Source organism: Anabrus simplex, chromosome 6, assembly GCF_040414725.1.
Source record: "Anabrus simplex isolate iqAnaSimp1 chromosome 6, ASM4041472v1, whole genome shotgun sequence".
NCBI lineage: Eukaryota > Metazoa > Arthropoda > Insecta > Orthoptera > Tettigoniidae > Anabrus > Anabrus simplex.
The window spans coordinates 188,730,987-188,752,483 of NC_090270.1; the positions used below are offsets into that span (position 1 = coordinate 188,730,987).

Sequence of the window (21,497 nt, forward strand, 5' to 3'; positions counted from 1 at the left end):
GGAGTTGGGAGAGGGGGGATGGAGGTTTGATTCAGTGAAGGAGGTTTTGGGGGCTCTCAAACTCTTGGCTATGTGGTACTTTATTGAGATTTTGCATTAGTACATTGGTTTTTACATGCTGGCTTAATTTACATTCTTGTACAATTGGTTTGATTTTGCTGCAATATGGATACATTAGATTATTACAATATTGCTACACTTAGGTTTATACTTGGGTGCCGGGATGAAGGTGGAGTGCAATGATGTGATAGAAGGAAGATATATTCAAGAGGGGTGTGAGTAGAAGGCGGAGGTCAGATGTAGGTGGTGGCGATAAGGGTAGCTTGGTGGGGGTGGATACGAACGGATATGTGGGCTAGGAGGTTGGGGAGTGGGGGCAGGCTGGGGACGGCTACGAGATGTGGTGGGGCGGGTGACAGGTTGGGGAGGAAAGCGAGACGGTTCAATTCGATTCCTTGGTTGAGTGTCTTTGAGTGTTGGAAGTTGTAATCTCACTAGATAGGTAGGTCCTTCTTCATTGCGAATCCGAAATACTCTCCTTGTGGGTAGTCCTGCCTGGTGGAGTTCATGGGCTATGGCATCAGCTGGTATTCTGGGGTTGACGCCTCGCACGAAGCAGCTGTAGGTGTTGGGCTTGCTGAATCGGCTGTAGCACAAGTGGAAATTTCCTCGGCAAGAGGCTGGAACACATTCTGAGGACTTAGTAGAGGGGGGGGGGGGCGAGAGGAAATGTCATAAGAGGGGAAGGGTGGGACATGACTGTGGTGGTGGTTGTAGGAACGTTGGGGGAGGGACGAGGCATAACTGTAGTGGTGGTCGGGACGGGGGAAAAGATATGGACAGAAGTAGTGGTGGTGGTGGAGGTAGTAGTAGTTGTAGTGGTTGCTGGAGCGGTGGGGAGAGAACTCGAAGTCTGCTGCTGTGATGGCTCCGGTGGGGGCGGGGCTGTTGAAGGTGGAGCTGTTGCATTGTCTGGTAGCTAAGCCAGGATGTACTGTGACGTAGGCTTGGTCCTATAGTGACGGCCAAGGATATTCACTCCTCTGTCTAGGATGTACTGGAAATCATCCGCCTCGGAGATAAATAGTAGTACATCGTGGGATGGTTCGGGGCCAGCGAGAAGCCTGGAGGCGCTGTGGACACCCAGGATGCACAGTTCTCTTTCAATCTGAAAGTCAGATATCGAGGGATGAATATCTAGTGCGATGCAGTTGTACATGGCGGAGGTGGGGAGGGCGACTTCCTTCGTCGTGTCAGCCCAATATGCTTTTTTGAGGCCGGCAGGGTGCGAGAGTTAAAGATGAGGCGGCACCCGGCCAGGCGAAAAAATGAGGCGTTGATATCACTGGAGTAGTCCACAATTAGAGACGTAGCCTGTAAGAGAAGAAACGTGATCCTGTCCTGTAGAAGGAACCTGAACTTAAATTGTCTCCTTATAGAGGAATAAGCATTCTCTAAATTTTAGTGTGTAATGTTTGACTAGCTGCATGCCACATCAGCTTAAATCCCTATGTTCGGCTATACACAAACCAAAGCAGATTGTTACAAAGAGAACGGGCATAGGAAAAGAACAAACTTCTTTCCAAAGATATGGATTTGTAAGTGTCCTAAAATGAGAATGTTCCTCATTAAGGCATAATAAAATTGGTTTTAAAAACACCAAATCTTAATACGATAGGTTATAATATTAAAATTGTACCGAGTGAGTGGCTGCGTGGTTTGGACCACGTAGCCGACAGCTTGCACTTGGGAGATAGTGGGTTCGAACCCCACTGTCAGCAGTACTGAAGATGGTTTTCAATGTTTTTTTCATACCAGGCGAATGCTGGGGCTGTACCTTAATCATAGCTACGGTCGCTTCCTTCTCACTCCTAGCCCTTTCCTATCCCATTATCGCCATAAAACCTGTGTCGGTGTGATGGGAAGTAAATTGTAAACAAAATAATATTAAAATTGTAGACATAGGGAAATATAGTAGCATTGGTGGCAACAAATTAGGAAGTAAATAATGGTATAGGTGATATTTTTAGGGGAAGGCAGAGCCGAAGTAGTATGCAAGTTTTTCTGTAACCTCGAATTTTGGATAACTCGAAGTATTTTCAACCTCATAATGCTTCACCCGACCTGATATTATCCTATACATCAATTTTCATGAAAATCAGGTTTGTCTTGATGAGGCTGTACCTTAATCAAGGCCACAGTCACTTCATTCCCATTCCTAGCCCTTTCCTATCCCATCGTCGCTATAAGACCTGCAGTGCAAACTCAAAAGATGATTTTGTAATTAGGCCAGCAGTGCTGTGAGATATTATTATGTAAACATATTAAACATTTATATATTGTGTTGGGCAAGGCCCGACATGACACTGCATCGCCCACCGATCGTCTGCCATATCTTATCCGACAAAATACACGATGCTATACTGTACTGCCATCTTTTGGTTCAGTGTGGAACTTTCTGAAATCCCGATATTATTTGACAGTCAGTCAAAAATCTATTATTCTGACGGCAATGCAGTCGTCAGCTGTGTCCAGTCCACTCACCCGCGCCAAGGCTTGAGTGATAGTAAACAACATGGTTCAATGCAGTCTGACAGATGATGAAATTAGGCAAGATTTTGACGACATATCTAAATTAGAAAAGAATGAACTGGGCGTAGTAAGCAGCATAGGTGATGACACAAATAGCGATAACAGTACCAGTGACGAAAATAACGATAGCGAGGAAAGTGAAACACAACATGTAGCTAATTGCTGGTGCTGTTATGAAACAAGAGATCCCAATGTCAAGGAATCATCATTTACAGCAGTTTCAGGCTACAGACCACCACAAGGTATGAAACCAGAGACGGAATTAGAATATTTTTAAATTTTTTTATTGATCATCTCTTGAGTGAAATAACTAACGAAACCAATCGGTCTGCTAAAAGTAAAACAAATAAAATAAGTACTCTTGAGTTCCAGGTCTATCCGGAAAAAATTGGCAGATATCACTGTGAAAGAAATGAGGGCATTTTTAGCAGTTATTTTGAATATGGCCATGTATCCTAAACCTGAAATGAACAGAAGGATTAATTTTCGGCTGGCTGCTGGAAGTCTGTGTGGTGAATAGTTGTCTGTTAATCAATGAACAAAGAAGCAAAGAAGGGAAAGTCAAAATCAGCCACAAGCAGTATAGGAAGAACCTCATCAGGCAGCTGGTGTCCGACATGAGAAATGTTGCTTCAAGAAAACATGGTCGTCCGAGAACTGCAGATTCTGAAGAACGTTTCAACGGGCGTTCTCATTTTATCTGTGCAAATAAAAACAGCAATTTCAAAGACTATGCAGTGTGTTCTGATAGGAAAGTAAAGGGTGGCAGGCGAGAAACCGTATTCTACTGCAACACATGTACAAGCAAATCTGGTTTATACCCTGGAAAATGTTTTCAGATGTATCATACACAGCTATTGTAGGTGATATGTTATGGTATTAATGAGCTCTTGTGTGTTATTGTTACCCTTCCTACATAGCAAGAAAAGTACAAGAAGTGAACATTGTTTTGTGCATATAACTTTTGTGATAAACACCCTGAGAACTCTTATTACTGATGAGTGTTGACCTTGATATTTATTAGTACCAAGAAGCACATTATCCTATGCTAAAAAAGTATATTCAGTGATAATAATGACTGACTGACTGACTGTGAACACTGTTCCTATTCACAAGTATCTATGTCAACAGGACACTGGTTGAATTTGATAATTATAATTTCTTTTAATTATAACAATGGTAATAATGAAAATGTAAAATACTTTGTCTTAAATTGTGCATATTGCTTTTATTTGCCTCAGTAAGGGTTGTTGTTAACATTTATAGGCCTAAATAGATCATTTAAGAGCAAGTGCTAGCTCTAAAATCAAGAAAGATGAATACAGGTCATAGGATTAAAAATCCAGATTTCAAATACAAGTAGTAGAGACATCACAGAGAACTTTAATTTGAGAGGCAAGGGTTAAATGATTTTCAGGATACATTGGAAGTTTCCTGCCCCCAGAGAACTGATATGGAGTCTTCTTACTATTCAATAAAAATATTTCTCATACAGATGACAAGAAATTCACTTCGATGATTCATCTAGGTCTATAAGCTATTTATTTCTCCATTACTTGTAACACTTACCCCTGAAGCTGCCTGAACCAGGGCCTGAAGCCAATCCGAAGCTTCATATTCATCTGCTGCAGCAAACTGAAAGGAGCGGTGATGTCCTAAAAGAATCTCAAATGTATGAGGACGTGGTTCCTGCAACATACGACGACAACCCTGACACTGGCCAGCGTGGAGAGGAATCACTCGTTTTGGCAGTCGATGGCCATGATCCCCAAACATGTACACCACTCCACCCCTATAGAGCATAAAATAGTGACAAAGTTCATACATAGGAACAATGACACCTCTTTAAAAAATTAAGAAAATAAAAACATCTCATTCCTTTTTGGAAGGGCTGTTTGATGTAAGACAACTAAGATGGTAGATAAAATCACATACACATTAAGAACTACTCTTATAAAACTTTTAATCAATAATTATTCAATTTCATAGCATGGAGATAAAAGAATGCTTTTCAACACCTGAAATGCTCACATGCTGACTAATGTCAACATCAGGAATGTACTTCAGGCTTCACAGATCTTATTAAGGTCATATCAACTATAATTTTCCTACCTCCAACTACTCCTGCTGTGGTAAATCTACATTTCTACGCTTCAAACTTATAGTCATATTATGAGAATTATTTTGAAAATAAGTTCAGTTAATCCACTATGTCTAAGATAGAATTCTAACTTGGCCATCCTGCTACAATACAGGAGCAGACTGTACAGCTAAAGTCTGTACACAGAATCTGAAGTATGGTTGTGCATGACCACTTGGGATATGATGAAGCCCAGCACAAGCCCCCTTTACCTTCTCCTAGACTCAAGAAGGAAGCAGATGAGTCAAAATCACTCTGAGGGTCTCACCTTCATGTGTATGCGTAACACAGATCTGCAGAATACGTACCAAAACTCTAGTATGATGCACCTAACTTCTCTCAGGCTATCGTTATTTAAAAATAGTAGTAAGCAGCTTCAATGTGCACTATATGTACTGAACATGACTTAGGTAATATGTTGAAAGTTTATTTTGAGAACATAATTTATTATCTGGGTCCAAGTAGGGACAGCAGCAATTTCAGTGTGAAAAATGTTTTATTTTTGCATTTTGACATGTTCTCTACTTCTAGACCAATAGCCAATTGTACAGAGTCAGCATGTTATGTTCCCTCTTCCACTCTCTTTCTTCTTCCACACTGACTACTTACTGGACAAGCCAGATATGATACTGAGCAGAACTCTTCTTTTCTCATTGTCACTTCACAGAATTCATGCACGGACTTCAGCAACTTAATGCCGTATGTTAGGCAGTAGTAAATACACCTGGAAGGGGTGAATGGCTATTGAGAGAAGTCCCTCTAGGAAGGGTGATCGTCCCAAATGACATTAACAATATAACTTGGTGAATATTTAATTTTCACGACCACACGTGTACTTGAAATAAATTTTCAACTGGTGTCTGGTTGGTCATTTTTGTTCCGTACTTAGCATCTCTTCAATATGTACTATACGTACTGAGCACAATCTAATACAGTAGAACTCCTTTTTAATGACTCTCAGAGGGATTTGATATTCCTTCCCCAAAACGGGGTTTTCCTTAAAAAGGGGTTGAAAGAAAATAGGCTATATTCACAAAAAATAATAATACATTTATGTCTTTAACTAATGTAATGTCAAGAAATAATAAATGATTATAAAAAGTCAAATTAACACAAGAATAACAGAAAATATTTACAGAACAGTAGACGTAACAAATTCCTTTGTGGATCATTGGGAGCAAAACCTGCAGCAAGGAAAAGAGAAATAGATAGTACTGACTTGCAATTTTAACTTGAAGGAACAGGGGCCTGACATGATTTTAAAGATATGTGTGAAAAATAGGGCCCAGGAGATGACCTGGGGGAGTCACTAATTCAACCTCGTGACTCTGGCTAACAAATATGGGTGAGATACGAATATAAGAACTCAACAATAGAGTTCTCTTAGCCTCTCTCACCTTAATTCTTCACAATTCTACCTACACGTGGTGCCCCTGTTAAGCTGAGCAACCCAGTGGAAGGTTGGGTACCAACTCCAGCGGAAATCTGGGTCAGCGAGCCTACAGGATGTGGAGTACAGTGGAAGGCAATGGGAAACCACCACTGGCAGTATCTTCCAGACGTTCATGAGATGAATCTCTTTCTAAAAGATTTCAGAGGTAAAGATTCCCCTCATTTAGATCTCCAGGAGAGGTATACGAGGTTTTTAAAGTATGGAAGGAAGGAGATGAAGAAAGAATTATTGCGGTTAGGGATGTGGGATATTCTAACCCTTTTACAGGAAGGAAAATTAGAAAATGCTAAATATGAGATGAAGAGAAATAATTTGGATGTACTTGGAATGTGTGAAGTAAGATGGGGTGGATGTGGAGAACTAGAAAGCGGTGACTTTCGAACGTACTACTCGGGTGAAGATAAAAATGGACTGTACAGAGTTGGAATATTGATTGGAAAATGACTGAAGAACAAAGTTATGAAGATTGAATATAGGCCTATCAATGGAAGGATTATGATGATAAGACTGAAAGGAAAAAGAAAAGACTTAGTGATCATACAAGTTTATATGCCGACCTGTAATCATTTTGATGAAGAGGTAGAAAAGTTGTTATGAGAAGATAGATCAACTCACCAAGAAAGAGGAAATGAATGCATGTATTGTTGTAATGGGTGATTGGAATGCGGTTGTTGGTGAAGGATCAGATGGTAATATCATTGGCAAATTTGGATTGGGAGTAAGAAATGAGAGGGGAGGAAGGATGATTGAATTCTGTAATGAAAATTGCATGGTGGTTGGAAACACTTTGTTTGACAACCATAAAAGGAGAAGGTATACTTGGATCTCTCTATTAGATGACAAGAAATATCAAACTGATTATATAATGATCCAACAACGGTACAGAAACTGCCTAAAGAAGGCTAGATGTTACCCAGGACCAGACATTTATTCTGACCATATATTAATTGTAGCAGTGGTACTAATTAAATTGAAAATAACATGGAAAGGAAAAAAGAGAGAAGAAATTAATATTGAGAAACTGAAAAACAAAGACAAGTGCAGAGAGCTAGAGGATGAGTATCATGAAAATAATATGCTAGAAAATGAAACAGAAAATGTAGAAAGGAGATGGGAAACTTTTAAAAATGGGTTAAAAGAAGCAGCTAAGAATACGCTTGGAGTCAAGGAGAGGAAAAGAACAAAGAAGGAATGGATAACATCAGAAATGATAGGCAAAATGGAGGAACGCAGGAAATGGAAAACAGTAAATACAGAAGAAGGAAAGCATAACTACAGGAAGTTAAATAATAAATTAAGAAGAGAAACAGAAGAAGCAAAGAAGAAATGGTTGTCAGAAAAGTGTGATGAGGTAGAGTAACTGGAGAAAGAAGGGAAATATGACTTGATGTACAAAGAAGCAACAAATATAGTATTCAAAGAAAAGAGAAGGAACAACAGCAATAAGGAAATAGAGGTTACAGATGGCACAATGATTGATATGTGAACCCCAAGAAATAATGAAAAGATGGGAAGAATACATAAAATGTCTACATGATCGGAACAACCAACCAAATTAAGAAGAAACTTGAATTAGAGAAGGAAGATGTGGTTAAAGGGGATGATAAAAGAGAAACCATACTGAGAAGAGAGATCAAAGCATCACTGAACGAGATGAAAAATAGAAAGGCAATGGGAATAGATGAGATTCCTGTTGAACTGTTAAAAGTGTTAAATAATGAAGGAAGAAAGGGGCTGATATGGTAATGTACACTAATCAGATATACATGACAGGAAAATGGCCAAAGGACTTTAGTGAAATCATCTTAATCCCTATGGAAAAGAAGAAAAAAAACCCAGCAAAAATGTGAAGAACATACAACATTGGAGTCCAATTTCACATGCAGCCAAAGTCTTACTGCAGATGCTCAACAGAAGGATATATGGAAAGATGAATAACTTTATAGGTGAAGAACAATTTGTTTCAGGTGAGGAGTTGGAACAATAGATGTCATTGGGCTACTGAGGGTCAGAGGAAAGAGGTACACAAAGAAAACCAGGAAGGTTTATGCTGTATTTATTGATCTTGAGAAGGCTTTTGACTGTGTCAGATGGGGCAAATTAATGACAATCCCAAAGATACATGGAGTTGATTGGAGGGATAGAAGGCTAGTAAAGAATTTGTATTTAAGCCAGAGAGCAAGAGTGAGAATAGGAGATGAGATGAGTGAATTAGGAAGAGGTGTATGACAAGGCTGCTTTCTATCACTGACACTGTTCTCTTGAAGAAATAATCAATGAAGGTTTTAATGGAAAAAGTGGAATTTGTGTTGGAGGTAGGAGAGTAAAGTGTGTATGATTTGTAGATGATATGGTTGTGATGGGAAAAAGCGAAACGTGAAATGATACAAATGTTAGATAAAAACTAGAAGAATATGGAATGAGAATTAGTAAGAACACCAAAAGTATGATACAGTAATTGGAGGAAGAGGTAGAAGTTGTCGTGTTAGTATAGGGGGGGGGGCAAGAAATAGAGTAAGTCAGTAACTTTAAGTATTTGGGAAGTATGATCAGAGATGATATGTATTGCATGACAGAAATTAAGAAAAGAATTGCCATGGCGAAAGAAGGCTTTAAGAGAAAATTGAAATTACTTCGTGGGCCACTAAACAAAGATTTGAGCAAAAGTGGTGGTGGTGGTGATTATTGTTTTAAGAGGAAGTACAACTAGGCAACCATCCTCTATATAACACTAATCAGAGGGAAAAAATGGAAGGGATCCGACACTTCGAAAAATGAAGATATCGGCCATAGGAAGACAAGGGCCACGAAGGGCGTGAAAAGGAAAGACTCCCTAGCCCTCGCAAACGTAATAGCGTCGGGGTCGGAAAAGAACAAGAGTTGACCAAGTGAGGTCGGATAGGATAGATGAAAGTGAGGAGCCTGGCACAAGTAAGTGGAAGCAATGCCAGGACTCAGCTGAGGGCCCCGTGGTCGCCAACCCACGCTTCAAAGTTCAGAGCCCCTGGGGCCCCTTTTAGTCGCCTCTTAGGACAGGCAGGGGATACTGTGGGTGTTATTCTACCGCCCCCACCCACAGGGGGATTTGAGCAAAAGACTTGCTTTTAAGTGTTATATTTGGAGCGTAGCGCTGTATGGCACAGAGACTTCGACATTGCGAAAGGAAGATGAGAGAAGATTGGAGGCACTAGAGATGTGGGTATGGAGGAGAATAGAACAAGTGAAATGGGAAGATAGGGTAAGGAATGAGGAGGTATTATGATGAGTTGGAGAAGAACAAAGTATGTTGCAAATCATTAGAAGGAGAAAATGGACTGGATCGGACATTGTTTGAGAAGGGACCATTTACTGAAAGAAGGAATAGAAGGAATGGTGAAAGGCAAACGAGGAAGAGGAAGGAAAAGATATCAAATGTTGGACAATATCAAAGGAAAGAAATATACGGACATAAAAAACTTGGTGCAGGACAGGCAAAAGTGGAAGAGGTTCATCCCATGACAAAACCTGCCATAAGGCAGAATACCTGGATGATGATGATGATGATGTGAAAAATAGACCATGAGAACCGTGAGAATAACCATATTAACCTTCCACTTTCTGAAATAGTCCAGTACAGTAGTTTGCTTCCTCTTGCCCAGATGTGTAACGGAAAGAAGTTTTCTCTCAGTTTGGTTGAGACTCTTGATGAGGTCTTGATCAATGCTGAAGGAGGAGAAGTACTGGCTGACAATATCCAGTCCCTCCACTGCTGCCTCGAAAGTTGGATGCTGGATCCTCTTTTCTTCTTCTTCAGTACAGTGTCCTTTTTGCATCATCACAAAGGACTCCAACATTGACTGTGTTGGTGAGGTTAGGATATCATCATCACAATTAAAAAATTCTTCGTAGGCTGTGGCACTTAAGTCCTTTGATACAACCCCCCAATATTTCCCCAATGTCATCAGTGGCATCACCTTCATTAAAAACTTCTGAAATGGCACCAAAACCTGCATGGCCAAACCAGTTTTTAACAGTGTCCGTTGTGACTAAGTGCCATGCTGCTACAAACATATGCATGGCTTGGAGTATATTCAATTTCTTTTGAGGAAAGAAATAGTTCTTTAAACCAGGGCCTTCCTGTACTTCACTTTCACAGAATTAATAATGCCAAGGTCCACAGGCTGCAGGTGACTGGTGCAGTTAGGAGGAAAGAAAACCACTTTGATATTCCACAGGAAAGATGTATCTGAAGGATGAGCTGGACATCTATCACCAGCACTATCTTCCATCCTACCAATCCCATCTTAGCATCCAAGCTTCGTATAAAGTTTAGAAATATCTCAAATATCATCCATGCATTTTTATTAAAATCATATTTACTCGGGAGTGTACGGTTGTTCTTGAAACATCTTGGATTCTTAAATTTCCAGTTATTAGTGGGGTTAATTTTTCACTCCCGTTGCTGTTAACGCATAACAATGCTGTCAGTCTTTCTTTACTTTTTTTCTCCATGGTATTTTTCTCCACAAACAGCACATGTCATGGACGGCAGCAAATTGTAACACTCCTAATTCCTGAACCATTCATGCAAATTATGTTCTTTAACGATTGTTTTAATCCTCACTGAGTCCTAGAGGAGGTTAAACACTTTATTTGGATGTAAAATTTGGGGGGAAAATTAATTTATTTATTTATTTATTTATTTATTTATTTATTTATTTATTTATTTGAAAAGCAGTTTTCCTTTTTTTTTTTTTTACAACTGAATATGAACTAAAATTGCTCTAAAGGGCAAATGGTTGAAGATATATTGAACTCACTTCAATACGGAACAATATGAAATTCTTATCTTAAAAAGTATATACCCTTGCAAACTTTTTTGTACAGCTTGAACAGCTCTACATTTCGAACGCTTACACTTGGGGTCTATTGATGACAGTTCAGGCAGCGTAAGCCATGGAACGCATGACTTTCTACTTATTCTGTAATTTTTTTCTAGAATACATTTTCATTTTGTTTCATATCCATAGCCATTTTCAGTTTCTAATTGCTGTTAATCTTCTGAAATATATCTTTCACTGTAAATTACATAAAGTTTGCTAGAGACCTTCTGCCTAAATGTTTATATTTCGTGAAGTTGCTTGTCCGTGCCTGGTCTCGTCCCGGTTGGGGACTGGTTCTGAATTGAGTAGGAGCCAGTCAGTACTCTTCAGGGAACAGACTGGGATGGGGGGCCTCAACCCCGACACGGCGCGTCCCAATGGCTGATAGGGGATGTTCCTGTAGATATGCAGGGCAGGTGCGAATAATAATATACCAAATAAGCACCCGCAGATCAACTGACGCAATCTATTGCCATGTGGATAGGGTTTTGACCCAAAGGCTATGGGAGTAAACCCAGAAAGAAAATCAAGCAAGGACAGAGGCTTTAAGGGAGCTGCCCTCTCACTCCCCTAGCTCCATCACAGGGTTAATTACCCATATGGAGTAAATTTCAAAACAATTCAGAGAAATATTAGATTTGAAGCCGGACGGATCACAAGACGATGAATTGGAGAAGATTGGCACTGGACCAGACTTCGTATGGGAAGTGGCTAAAGGATCCGATGCCTGCAAGGCATAAAGAGAAAAGAGAAAGGAGGAGAAGAAGTTACCTGTATCTCGCGGCATGTATGTGTATGTCAGTCATTCCTCTAGGCCGTACAACTAGTCTCACCGGAAACCACACTTCGCTCCCATACAGCCATCATTCCAGTACTACCTACAGTTCAATGGACATAACTAACCAACAGCATCTAGCAAGATAGTGACTGCTGCTTGCCGGTAACAGTGATTTCCAGAGGCTGCGCCAATTTATCACAGTTCCTCACATCGCTAAAGGAGAACATATTTCAGTGTCTGTTCTCCAGATAGGGATGGAAGCGATCTACCCATGTTATGAATGATATTGATTATACCTCGTCTACGAATCAACTTCACATGGATGAAGGAGGAACCTTCTTCAATCTTGCATTTCTCATCTCATTCGCATGACCAAAGTTTGTGGGTCACTTCCTGGCAAGTCGAGATCCTCCTTGAACCAATTAACATCAGTGGCAAGTTAACCTCCTCCTCCTCCTCCTCCTCCTCTTCTTCCTGGGTTAAATCCCAGCATTGCTACAAAAAAAAATTACACAGAGCCCACATACATACCAGAAATGTAGCTGAAAAATGTCTTGGAGTATGGAAATAACGATTCATGCATTTTCTGAGGGGTTTTAAAGTCTAAAAACCACAAAAAATTGATTTGCATGCTGCGTAACATTGCTACTGACGTGACGTTGATGACGAACAAATAGTTATTCCGGAAGAACCTATTGTTGTGGTCAGAGCTGGCAATTTCTGAGGTATTGCTGTCAGAGCAACCACTATTATTGAAGAAAATTGTCTGACATTACCTTTCACTTCATGTTGTCACTGCCTTTTTGATATAGGTCTAAATGGTTTATTTGTGGTACCACATAGTTTCTCGAAAGGTTTCGGTGATAGGCAATAAGCAAAAGCAATCACAGAAGCAGTGTACATGATGAAATAAGTCAGTGAACTGCAGGAAGAGATTTCTATGGCTTGCAATGACTGTATACGAGCAGTATAGTAATACAATATCTACACCAGGGTTATTAGTGAGAAATACCTGCATCACTTATATAGGGTTCAGTCAGTGTGCATTGTTAAACAGTGTTCAACAACTGTTTGGCTGCATGTGAAATTGGACTCTAATGTCGTATGTTCTTCACATTTTTTGCTGTTATTTTTTCTTTCTTCTTTTCTTTTCCATAGGGATTAAGATGATTTCACTAAAGTCCTTTGGCCATTTAACTGTAATGTATATCTGATTAGTGTATACCATTTTAGCCTATTGAGAACTTGCGTTGACAGCTGCCCCAAGCAACCATATGCTGAATTTTCTTACGAAAAGGATCCGCTTCAGTACCAGACGAGTGCTGTTTTTAGAATTTTAAATGACACAAATTTTCTTTTGGACAAGATTTTAAATTTGTTTACAATGATTTTTAACATGTGTTGTATATGTCATGTCCCAACATCATATTTTATGCGATTCACTTGACATTAATTCTGTTATGAAAACTGCATGGTGGTTGGAAACACTTTGTTTGACAACCACAAAAGGAGAAGGTATACTTGGATATCTCTATTAGATGACAAGAAATATCAAACTGATTATATAATGATCCAACAACGGTACAGAAACTGCCTAAAGAAGGCTAAATGTTACCCAGGACCAGACATTTATTCTGACCATATATTAATTGTAGCAGTGGTACTAATTAAATTGAAAATAACATGGAAAGGAAAGAAGAGAGAAGAAATTAATATTGAGAAACTGAAAAACAAAGACAAGTGCAGAGAGCTAGAGGATGAGTATCATGAAAATAATATGCTAGGAAATGAAACAGAAAACGTAGAAAGGAGATGGGAAACTTTTAAAAATGGGTTAAAAGAAGCAGCTAAGAATACGCTTGGAGTCAAGGAGAGGAAAAGAACAAAGAAGGAATGGATAACATCAGAAATGATAGACAAAATGGAGGCTACAGATGGCACAATGATTGATATGTGAACCCCAAGTAATAATGAAAAGATGGGAAGAATACATAAAATGACTACATGATCGGAACAACCGACCAAATTACGAAGAACTTGAATTAGAGGAGGAAGATGTGGTCAAAGGGGATGATAAAGGGGAAACCATACTGAGAAGAGAGATCAAAGCATCACTGAAGGATATGAAAAATAGAAAGGCAATGGGAATAGATGAGATTCCTGTTGAACTGTTTAAAGTGTTAAATAATGAAGGAAAAGCGAAACCTTATTTTAAGATCTATCTCTCCAACTAATTTTACAGGAGAAGCAAAAAACTTTTATTTATACTCAAAGTTTCTCTCAATAGGTTTATTGATAATTTCAGTATGTTGCATAACTTCTTAGAAACATGCATATAAAGATAAGTTATGAAACGCTTGTTACTGGACATACAAGTTTTTCTTACTTTTGTGGTGAAGAATTACGAGGTTTCTTTACATTTCGAGAGACTCTAGTATAACTCCTATTGCATGAAAGGTAGAAATAATTTTATTTTTACTTGATGTTGAGTTCAGAAAAGAAATAGAGGTAGGAAAACTGAGCGATAGGATTGAGAAGAATAAATTGAGATGGTTCAGCCATGTTATGAGGATGGAGGGGAGAAGGATACTAAAACAAGTGTTGGAGGCTAAGATAGAGGGAAATAGAAATATATATATTTAAAGTTAATTACAAGTAGGACCAGAGGTCCCTTTGGCTGTAACTAACTGCCACTTTAACTTAAATGTATCAATCTAATAAAAAGAATACATAAAAAATCATAAGATACATTTTCCTTCTGAGGATAAAAAAATAAGACTAAAAAGTAAACATCTAGGAGATTACAATATTACTTCTACCTTTTCATAAACATAGATTATACTAACAAGAAAGAGGAGACATAAAAGAAATCTAAGAGTTTTAATGCCGAGGATGAATTAAGAATAAAACTGAGCATCTAAAATGTATCTAGGTGATTATGATATTTCGTACTATTTAATTCATTTGGTGAAAATTCACTTACATGGCTTAATAAGTGAAAAGGTAGCGGTATTTAAGACATTTTATCTGAGTTCGGACACTAATTTGCTGTACTTCATATAGTTTAAGGTTATTGTATAACCGAGAGGCAGTGATATGAACGACTTACCGCACTTTATCATACGATGCTGTAGAGCCTGAAGGGTGTTGGCTCTAAACCTGTTGGAAAGAGTGCAAGAGGGAGGCCCAGAGCAAGACTGGAATGGAATACAATTACTGAAGAGGAGTGGTGGAAAGGAAGGTAACAGTGGAGAAGTACCATCAACACCCTGAATTGGCAGGAGCTGGACAAGGGAAAATGAAAAATGATGATGATTATTTAATTTAGGTGACTGCAACAATTTAATGTTTCAATTGTTGTTTCATTTTATTAAATAGGCATTATTACAGACAATTAAATCTAAATCAGTCTTACTAAATAAAATTCCTTATAGCTGGGCTGAGTGGTTCAGACGATTGAGGCGCTGGCCTTCCGACCCCAACTTGGCAGGTTCGATCCTGGCTCAGTCCGGTGGTATTTGAAGGTGTTCAATTACATCGGCCTCGTATCGGTAGATTTACCGGCACGTAAAAAAACTCCTGCGGGACAAAATCCCGCCACCTCGGCATCTCAAAAAACCGTAAAAGTAGTTAATAGGGCGTAAAGCAAATAATAATAATAATAATAATAATAATAATAATAATAATAATAATAATAATAATAATAATATATAAAATTCCTTATACAGTTATACATTACCCAATCAACTCCTTTCTTCCTTTTCGAGAGACTTGTTTCTTGAGACTGACAAAGTGACAGTATGGTAACTGTCAACTTGAATACAATTCTTGGCAACCAATATATTTTATTATATACATGGGGTAATTTCCATGGAATTATAGGTCACTTCAACTACATACATATCAGAATTACGTGTCCCGATCGTCAGAGGGCTGTCACATACATCAACCGGGAGGGATTCACTTATATTTACTGCCAAGTAAACACACATAATAGTGAAAACTAAGAAGTGGGTTGTATGGGTTTTTTATACAGTTAATCGTATAAGTTTTCAGCAACTATCAGATAGGAAAAGGCAACTGGTGGTGATTATTGTTTAAAGAGGACTGGGGAAGAAGAGCCATGGCCATAATAACAGCCCTAGTATTTTCCTGGTGTAAAATTAGGGAAACTACCGAAAACAATCTTCATGGCTGCCGATGATGCGTTTCGAAACTACGATCTCCAGAATGCAACCTACATCTACACGGCCCGTACAACACAATTCGTTACATATTACTATTGCTTCCCTTCGTCGAAGCTACCATATTTATGAGTAGATTACACTCACTATAACAACGCTATAATGAAAGCTACACTTCCCCTACGGTGGAGTGTTGCTTTTAGTGTCGAATAATATTACGAGATTTAATTTCCACCGAAAGCGATACTCTTATCTGTGGGCAAGTCATTCTCAGCCAGTTTTGAGTAATGGGTAGGAAGACAAACAGCTGACTGGCGTTCGGCGCGCGCACCGGCAAATTTCATTGGTTGTGACAAGCAAAGAGTTGCATGAAAGACTCTTCTGTCTCCATTTTCACACCAAAATAGAAACTATAAGTGATGTCTAGTTAAACATCGACTGAACATTGTTTATGCAATGGAAGATCATGCTCGATTTAGACATTGTTTAGGTAGTCGATGTCTAAGGCTTAAAACTAGTCATCATTTCTGCAATCGGCCCTCTATGTTTATTTAACCACATAATGTGGTACTAATTGTATTGAATAGGTGGGGTAATAAATATACTTTTGTAAACTAAGTGAGAAAAGTGGTATGTTCCGAGCTGTCAGTGGCGAGATGGCGTGGAATGACATTAGTAGACTAATAAGTTTGAGTGGTGTCTTTAAAAGTAGGAAAGATCATAAATTGAAGATAAAGTTGGAATTCAAGAGGACAAATTGGGGCAAATATTCATTTATATGAAGGGGAGTTAGGGATTGGAATTACTTACCAATGGAGGTGTGGGTAGGAAGACAAACAGCTGACTGGCGTTCGGCGCGCGCACCGGCAAATTTCATTGGTTGTGACAAGCAAAGAGTTGCATGAAAGATACTTCTGTCTCCATTTTCAAACCAAAATAGAAACTATAAGCGATGTCTAGTTAAACATCGACTGAACATTGTTTATACAATTTCTTTGTAATCATTTAAGAAAAGGCTAGGAAAACAACAGACAGGGAATCTGCCACCTGGGCGACTAAATGCAGATCAGTATTGAATGACTGATTGAATTTTTATATTAAAACATTATGTATGAATACTATAACAGTATGTTGCTTAAGAAAGAAAATACAGACTATAACTAGAAAGCATGCCAAGTACTAATACGAAAAAAGAAAAGACCATTACTAGCATGTTAATTCTAGAGAAAGAAAAACGAGTGGTGGAAGAAGAGGCCAAAATGGAGGTCAATGATCCACTGCACAACCCAGAAGCTACCTTGATAAGGATGATGGGAGGAGGTGGAGGACGAAAAATGACAATGAAGCCTAATAAGTTTACTTTTTAAATTAATTAAATATGAAAATTGGTTAAGTGTAGTTAAAACAAGTACACTAAACAATGGAAGATAAGATGTACAGTAAGGATAAAAAGTAAGTGATGTGCAAGATAAATGAACATGGCTGTTATAAGTTTGTGTTTTAGCAGATTCATTGATTATCATGATTGTGGGAGATTTATGGGCTACATATTAATAGAAGATAGTGGTTAAATTTGTTGAAAGACAAGCAACTTCTTTTGTATGTTTTTATTTCTATGAGACAATCATCTAAAATTGAAGGGATTCATCAACTCCTAGATGTTAATGTATGCAGACTTAATGTATTTGGTATCCATCTTGTAGGTTCATCACTATTGTTAAAAAAGCTTCCTGGAAGTAATTCTCACTAGTATACAGTTAATATTCAGCACAGCTTACTTAAGAATGAAATAGCCTGGCTCCCATGGCTGAAGTGGTGAACTTGTGGCAGGTCGGAACATAAGATGACCTTCTTTAGTCGGACCCAGTGGAGTAGTGGGTGGGCTTAAGTGATCCTCCTGTATATGCACTAAACTATAGTGCTGTAAGTTCTCATCCTGCAGATGAAAGAAAAGAAAAAAAAAAACAATTGAAGTACTATAAACCATACTGAACAAACTAATGCTGTAACAGACTATTCTAACTATTAGCCTACAGACCTAATTTTTTCACTGATAGATGAATTCATTTAAAATTTAGTAAAATAAAATAGCTGTACAATTTTTAACCATCTGTAAGAACTTCATGGCTAGTTTTGATAGCTAGTTCTTTCATTAGGCAAACTGGATAAGAGAAGTGATTTCACAACTTCCGAGTTACTATATGCTTACACAACTTCTGAGTTACTATATGCTATACTAAATAACAGCGTGCCTCAATTATTAACAATGTATTGCATCTTAAATATAGAGTTCCTCTCGGAGATTAGTCTTTCTTTACATCAAGTGCTAAATGTGCCCCTCAGCCTCAAGGCACAACTGAACATATCATTCCATTTCCCAGCTCTTCATCGGAGCATTGTGTTGACTAGACGGGTAGTGTAGACCCTTGCCTTCAAATAATCCCCACAGGAACAATTTCAATGCAGTTAGGTACAGGGATCACAGCTGCCACTAGTTCTTGGATACAGCGCTATCATAAAGAAACTTTTGATCATCACCATGGACTTGTGCTGTGTGATAAGTGGCACTGTCCTGTTGTACATACTCTTGACATAGTTCAATATCATCCAGTTGCTCAGCAAATTCCACGAAGATGCATTGCTATTCTGCAGAGTTTATTGCCTCTTCGAAAACAACTGGACCCGCTATTTTCCCTGATGCTAATAAGCATCAAACCCTGAGTTTTGATTAGTGTATAGACTGGGAGAGTATCAATTTGGCTCCAATAGAAATGTAAGAACATGTGAAGCAATCTTGACTTTATATCTGATCTTAGAGGATCAAATTTAGAAGGACAAGCCTATGTACATGGCGTTCATAGATCTAGAAAAGGCATTCAATAATGTTGACTGGACCAAGCTATTTGGGATTCTAAAGGTGATCATGATCAGATACCAAGAACGAAGAATTATCTACAATTTGTATAAAAATTAGTCCGCAGTGATAAGAATCAAGGGTTTTGAAAAGAAGCTGCAATCCAGAAAGGAGTGAGGCAAGGCTGCAGTTTGTCCTCCCTCCTATTTAATGTGTATAAAGAAAAGGCAGTAAAGGAAAGCAAAGAGGAATTTGAAAAGGAATCTCAATCCAATGAGAGGGAATCAAAACCCTGAGATTTGCTGATGATAATGTTATTTTATCTGAGACTGCAGAAGATCTGGAGAAATTGCTGAATGGTATGGATGGAGTCTTGGGTAAGAAGAACAAGATGAAAATAAATAAGTCCAAAACAAAAGTAATGGAGTGCAGTTGAATGAAGTCAGATGATGCTAGTAATATTAGATTAGGAAATGAAGTCTTAACGGAAGTAGATGGATATTGTTACTTGGGTAGTAAAATAACTAACGATGGCAGAAGTAAGGACATAAAATGCAGACTAGCTCAAGCAAGGAAGAGCTTTCTTAAGAAAAGAAATTTGCTCACTTCAAACATTGATACAGGAATTAGAAAGATGTCTCTGAAGACCTTCGTCTGGAGTGTGGCATTGTATCGAAGTGAAACGTGGACGATAACTAGTTCAGAAAGAAAGAGAATAGAAGCTTTTGAAATGTGGTGTTATAGAAGAATGCTGAAGGTGAGATGAATAGATCAAATCACAAATGAAGAGATACTCAATCGAATTGGTGAGAGGAGATCAATTTGGCAAAATTTGACGAGAAGAGATAGAATGATAAGCACACATCTTAAGACACCCAAGAATTGTTTAGTTGGTTTTTGAGGGAAGTATAAGAACAGTAGGGGTAGACCAAGGTATGAATATGACAAGCAGATTAAGGCAGATGTAGGATGCAGCAGTTACGTAGAAATGAAAAGGTTAGAACAGGATAGGGTGGCGTGGAGATTGTATCAAAGCAGTCTATGGACTGATGACTCAAACAACATAGACTCTTCACAGAATGACATGTGAATGGTGTGCTGCTCATATGCATGTTTTGAGAGCTCACATAGCCACTGAAGTGGAATAATGCGTCATCTATGAACAATGTATTGGATAGCATGCCAGGATTTGAATAATAGTTACATAGAACCAATGACAATATTCCACTCTCCTAACAGTAGTCCTCCTGGTGGTCATGATCATTAGTGCACCAAGTCTTCATGGGTTGACATCGTGCTTAATTGATTTAATTCAACTTGGTGGAAGAAATATTCACCATCAGAATTTTGGCTGGCAGGGTACGAGAGGTGGTGATAAACAATTTCTAATTACTAGATTGCATGACAAAAAGCCTGGGTTCAATCCCAGCGCTTTCCATGGTGTTCATATGGAGTGAGGGCTGGAGGTGTGGTGGTTGTGGTTTGGTGGTGGTGGTGGTGATACTGGGGTAGGGAGAAGCTGAAACCTGGTGTCGGCATATAGCCTATGCCTGTTGAATTTCACCAAGGGGTGTGCTCAAGTAGTAGTTTTGACAGAAATATTTGAGAAATTATTGTAGACAACCTCGTATTTTTCAGTAGGCCTAATTAAGGACACTTTTTTTTTCTCCGTCCCGTGGAGTAGGGAAAATAATAGTAATCCACCAGCTGTAATAATCACATAACCACATTTCAGTAGAATTGTAGTGAAGATAAGGTATAATATATTAGATAGTATCTTGCCAGTTATATTCGTGTTTTTCTTCATGTACGGCAATCCTTTTGATACTTAAGCATTTAACCAAATGCAGTATAGGGTAGTGTAGATACATTGTAGTATAGATACAGTACCGTACATTTAGATAGTGCCGTATCTTGCCTGCTATATTCGTGTGTTATCTTTCGTGTGTATCTATTAGACCCTAATTCTAATAATAATTTGTCTAAGCATTTAGCTTCGTTGGTAATCTTTGAGTACAGTAGTTCTTGCAAATTTCATTTCTGTTGTGCTTAGTAGTGACATACGGTACGGTACCGGTATCGTAAATAGGATACGTCTGAAAGTAGTTTAAAAATTACTGTAGTGTACTGTACAGTAGTATACGAGTAATATCCTATTAGAATTTAGTGTGCTTATTTTATTATTGTAAAATATTTGTGTAGTACTGGTGTAGTAGAGGTATCCGTAGAAACTCTTACTAAAATATTGTTGAAATTAGGATAGGCTTAATTGCAGTTTGGAATTGTGTAGTTCTTGTGTATTACTTTCGATATTCAGTAATTAACAGCAGTTTTTATCCTGTTAGGGGTTGTAGGATATAAAAAAAATATATAGAGCACGACTAAGTAGTATTGTAGTGTAGTCGTATATTAATTACCTTATTGCTGTGTACTATCCAAGACAATATATCCCTACGTTCATTTATTTTTTTTTGCAAATAAGTTACTTAATTTTTTAAATTTATAATCTTCCCCCCCGTAAAGAATGGCTAAGGAGCGCGAGTGTACTTATTGTGGGTGTGGTGAGGCATTGAGGGGTATGAGGGAGGAGTTGGAAAGTTTGAGGGAGATAATTAGGATTCTCACAGAAGACAG

At 38.4% G+C, this 21,497-nt stretch overlaps 1 protein-coding gene across 4 annotated transcripts in view; it reads right to left on the bottom strand.

Moving 5' to 3' along the window:
• The window catches only part of prd1 (pruning defect 1), a 256,253-nt gene that overhangs the window by 73,707 nt on the left and 161,049 nt on the right, over nucleotides 1–21,497 (bottom strand). For 3 of the 4 annotated variants that reach the window (XM_067150112.2, XM_067150110.2, XM_067150109.2), the window contains 2 exons: nucleotides 17,788–17,945; nucleotides 4,162–4,384 (listed from right to left, as the gene is read on the bottom strand). In XM_067150112.2, coding sequence (XP_067006213.2) covers nucleotides 4,162–4,384; nucleotides 17,788–17,945 — 381 coding nt within the window. Of the gene's footprint in view, nucleotides 1–73; nucleotides 1,169–4,161; nucleotides 4,385–17,787; nucleotides 17,946–21,497 lie in introns of those variants that run through there. The other variant, XM_067150111.2, reaches the window with a different exon arrangement.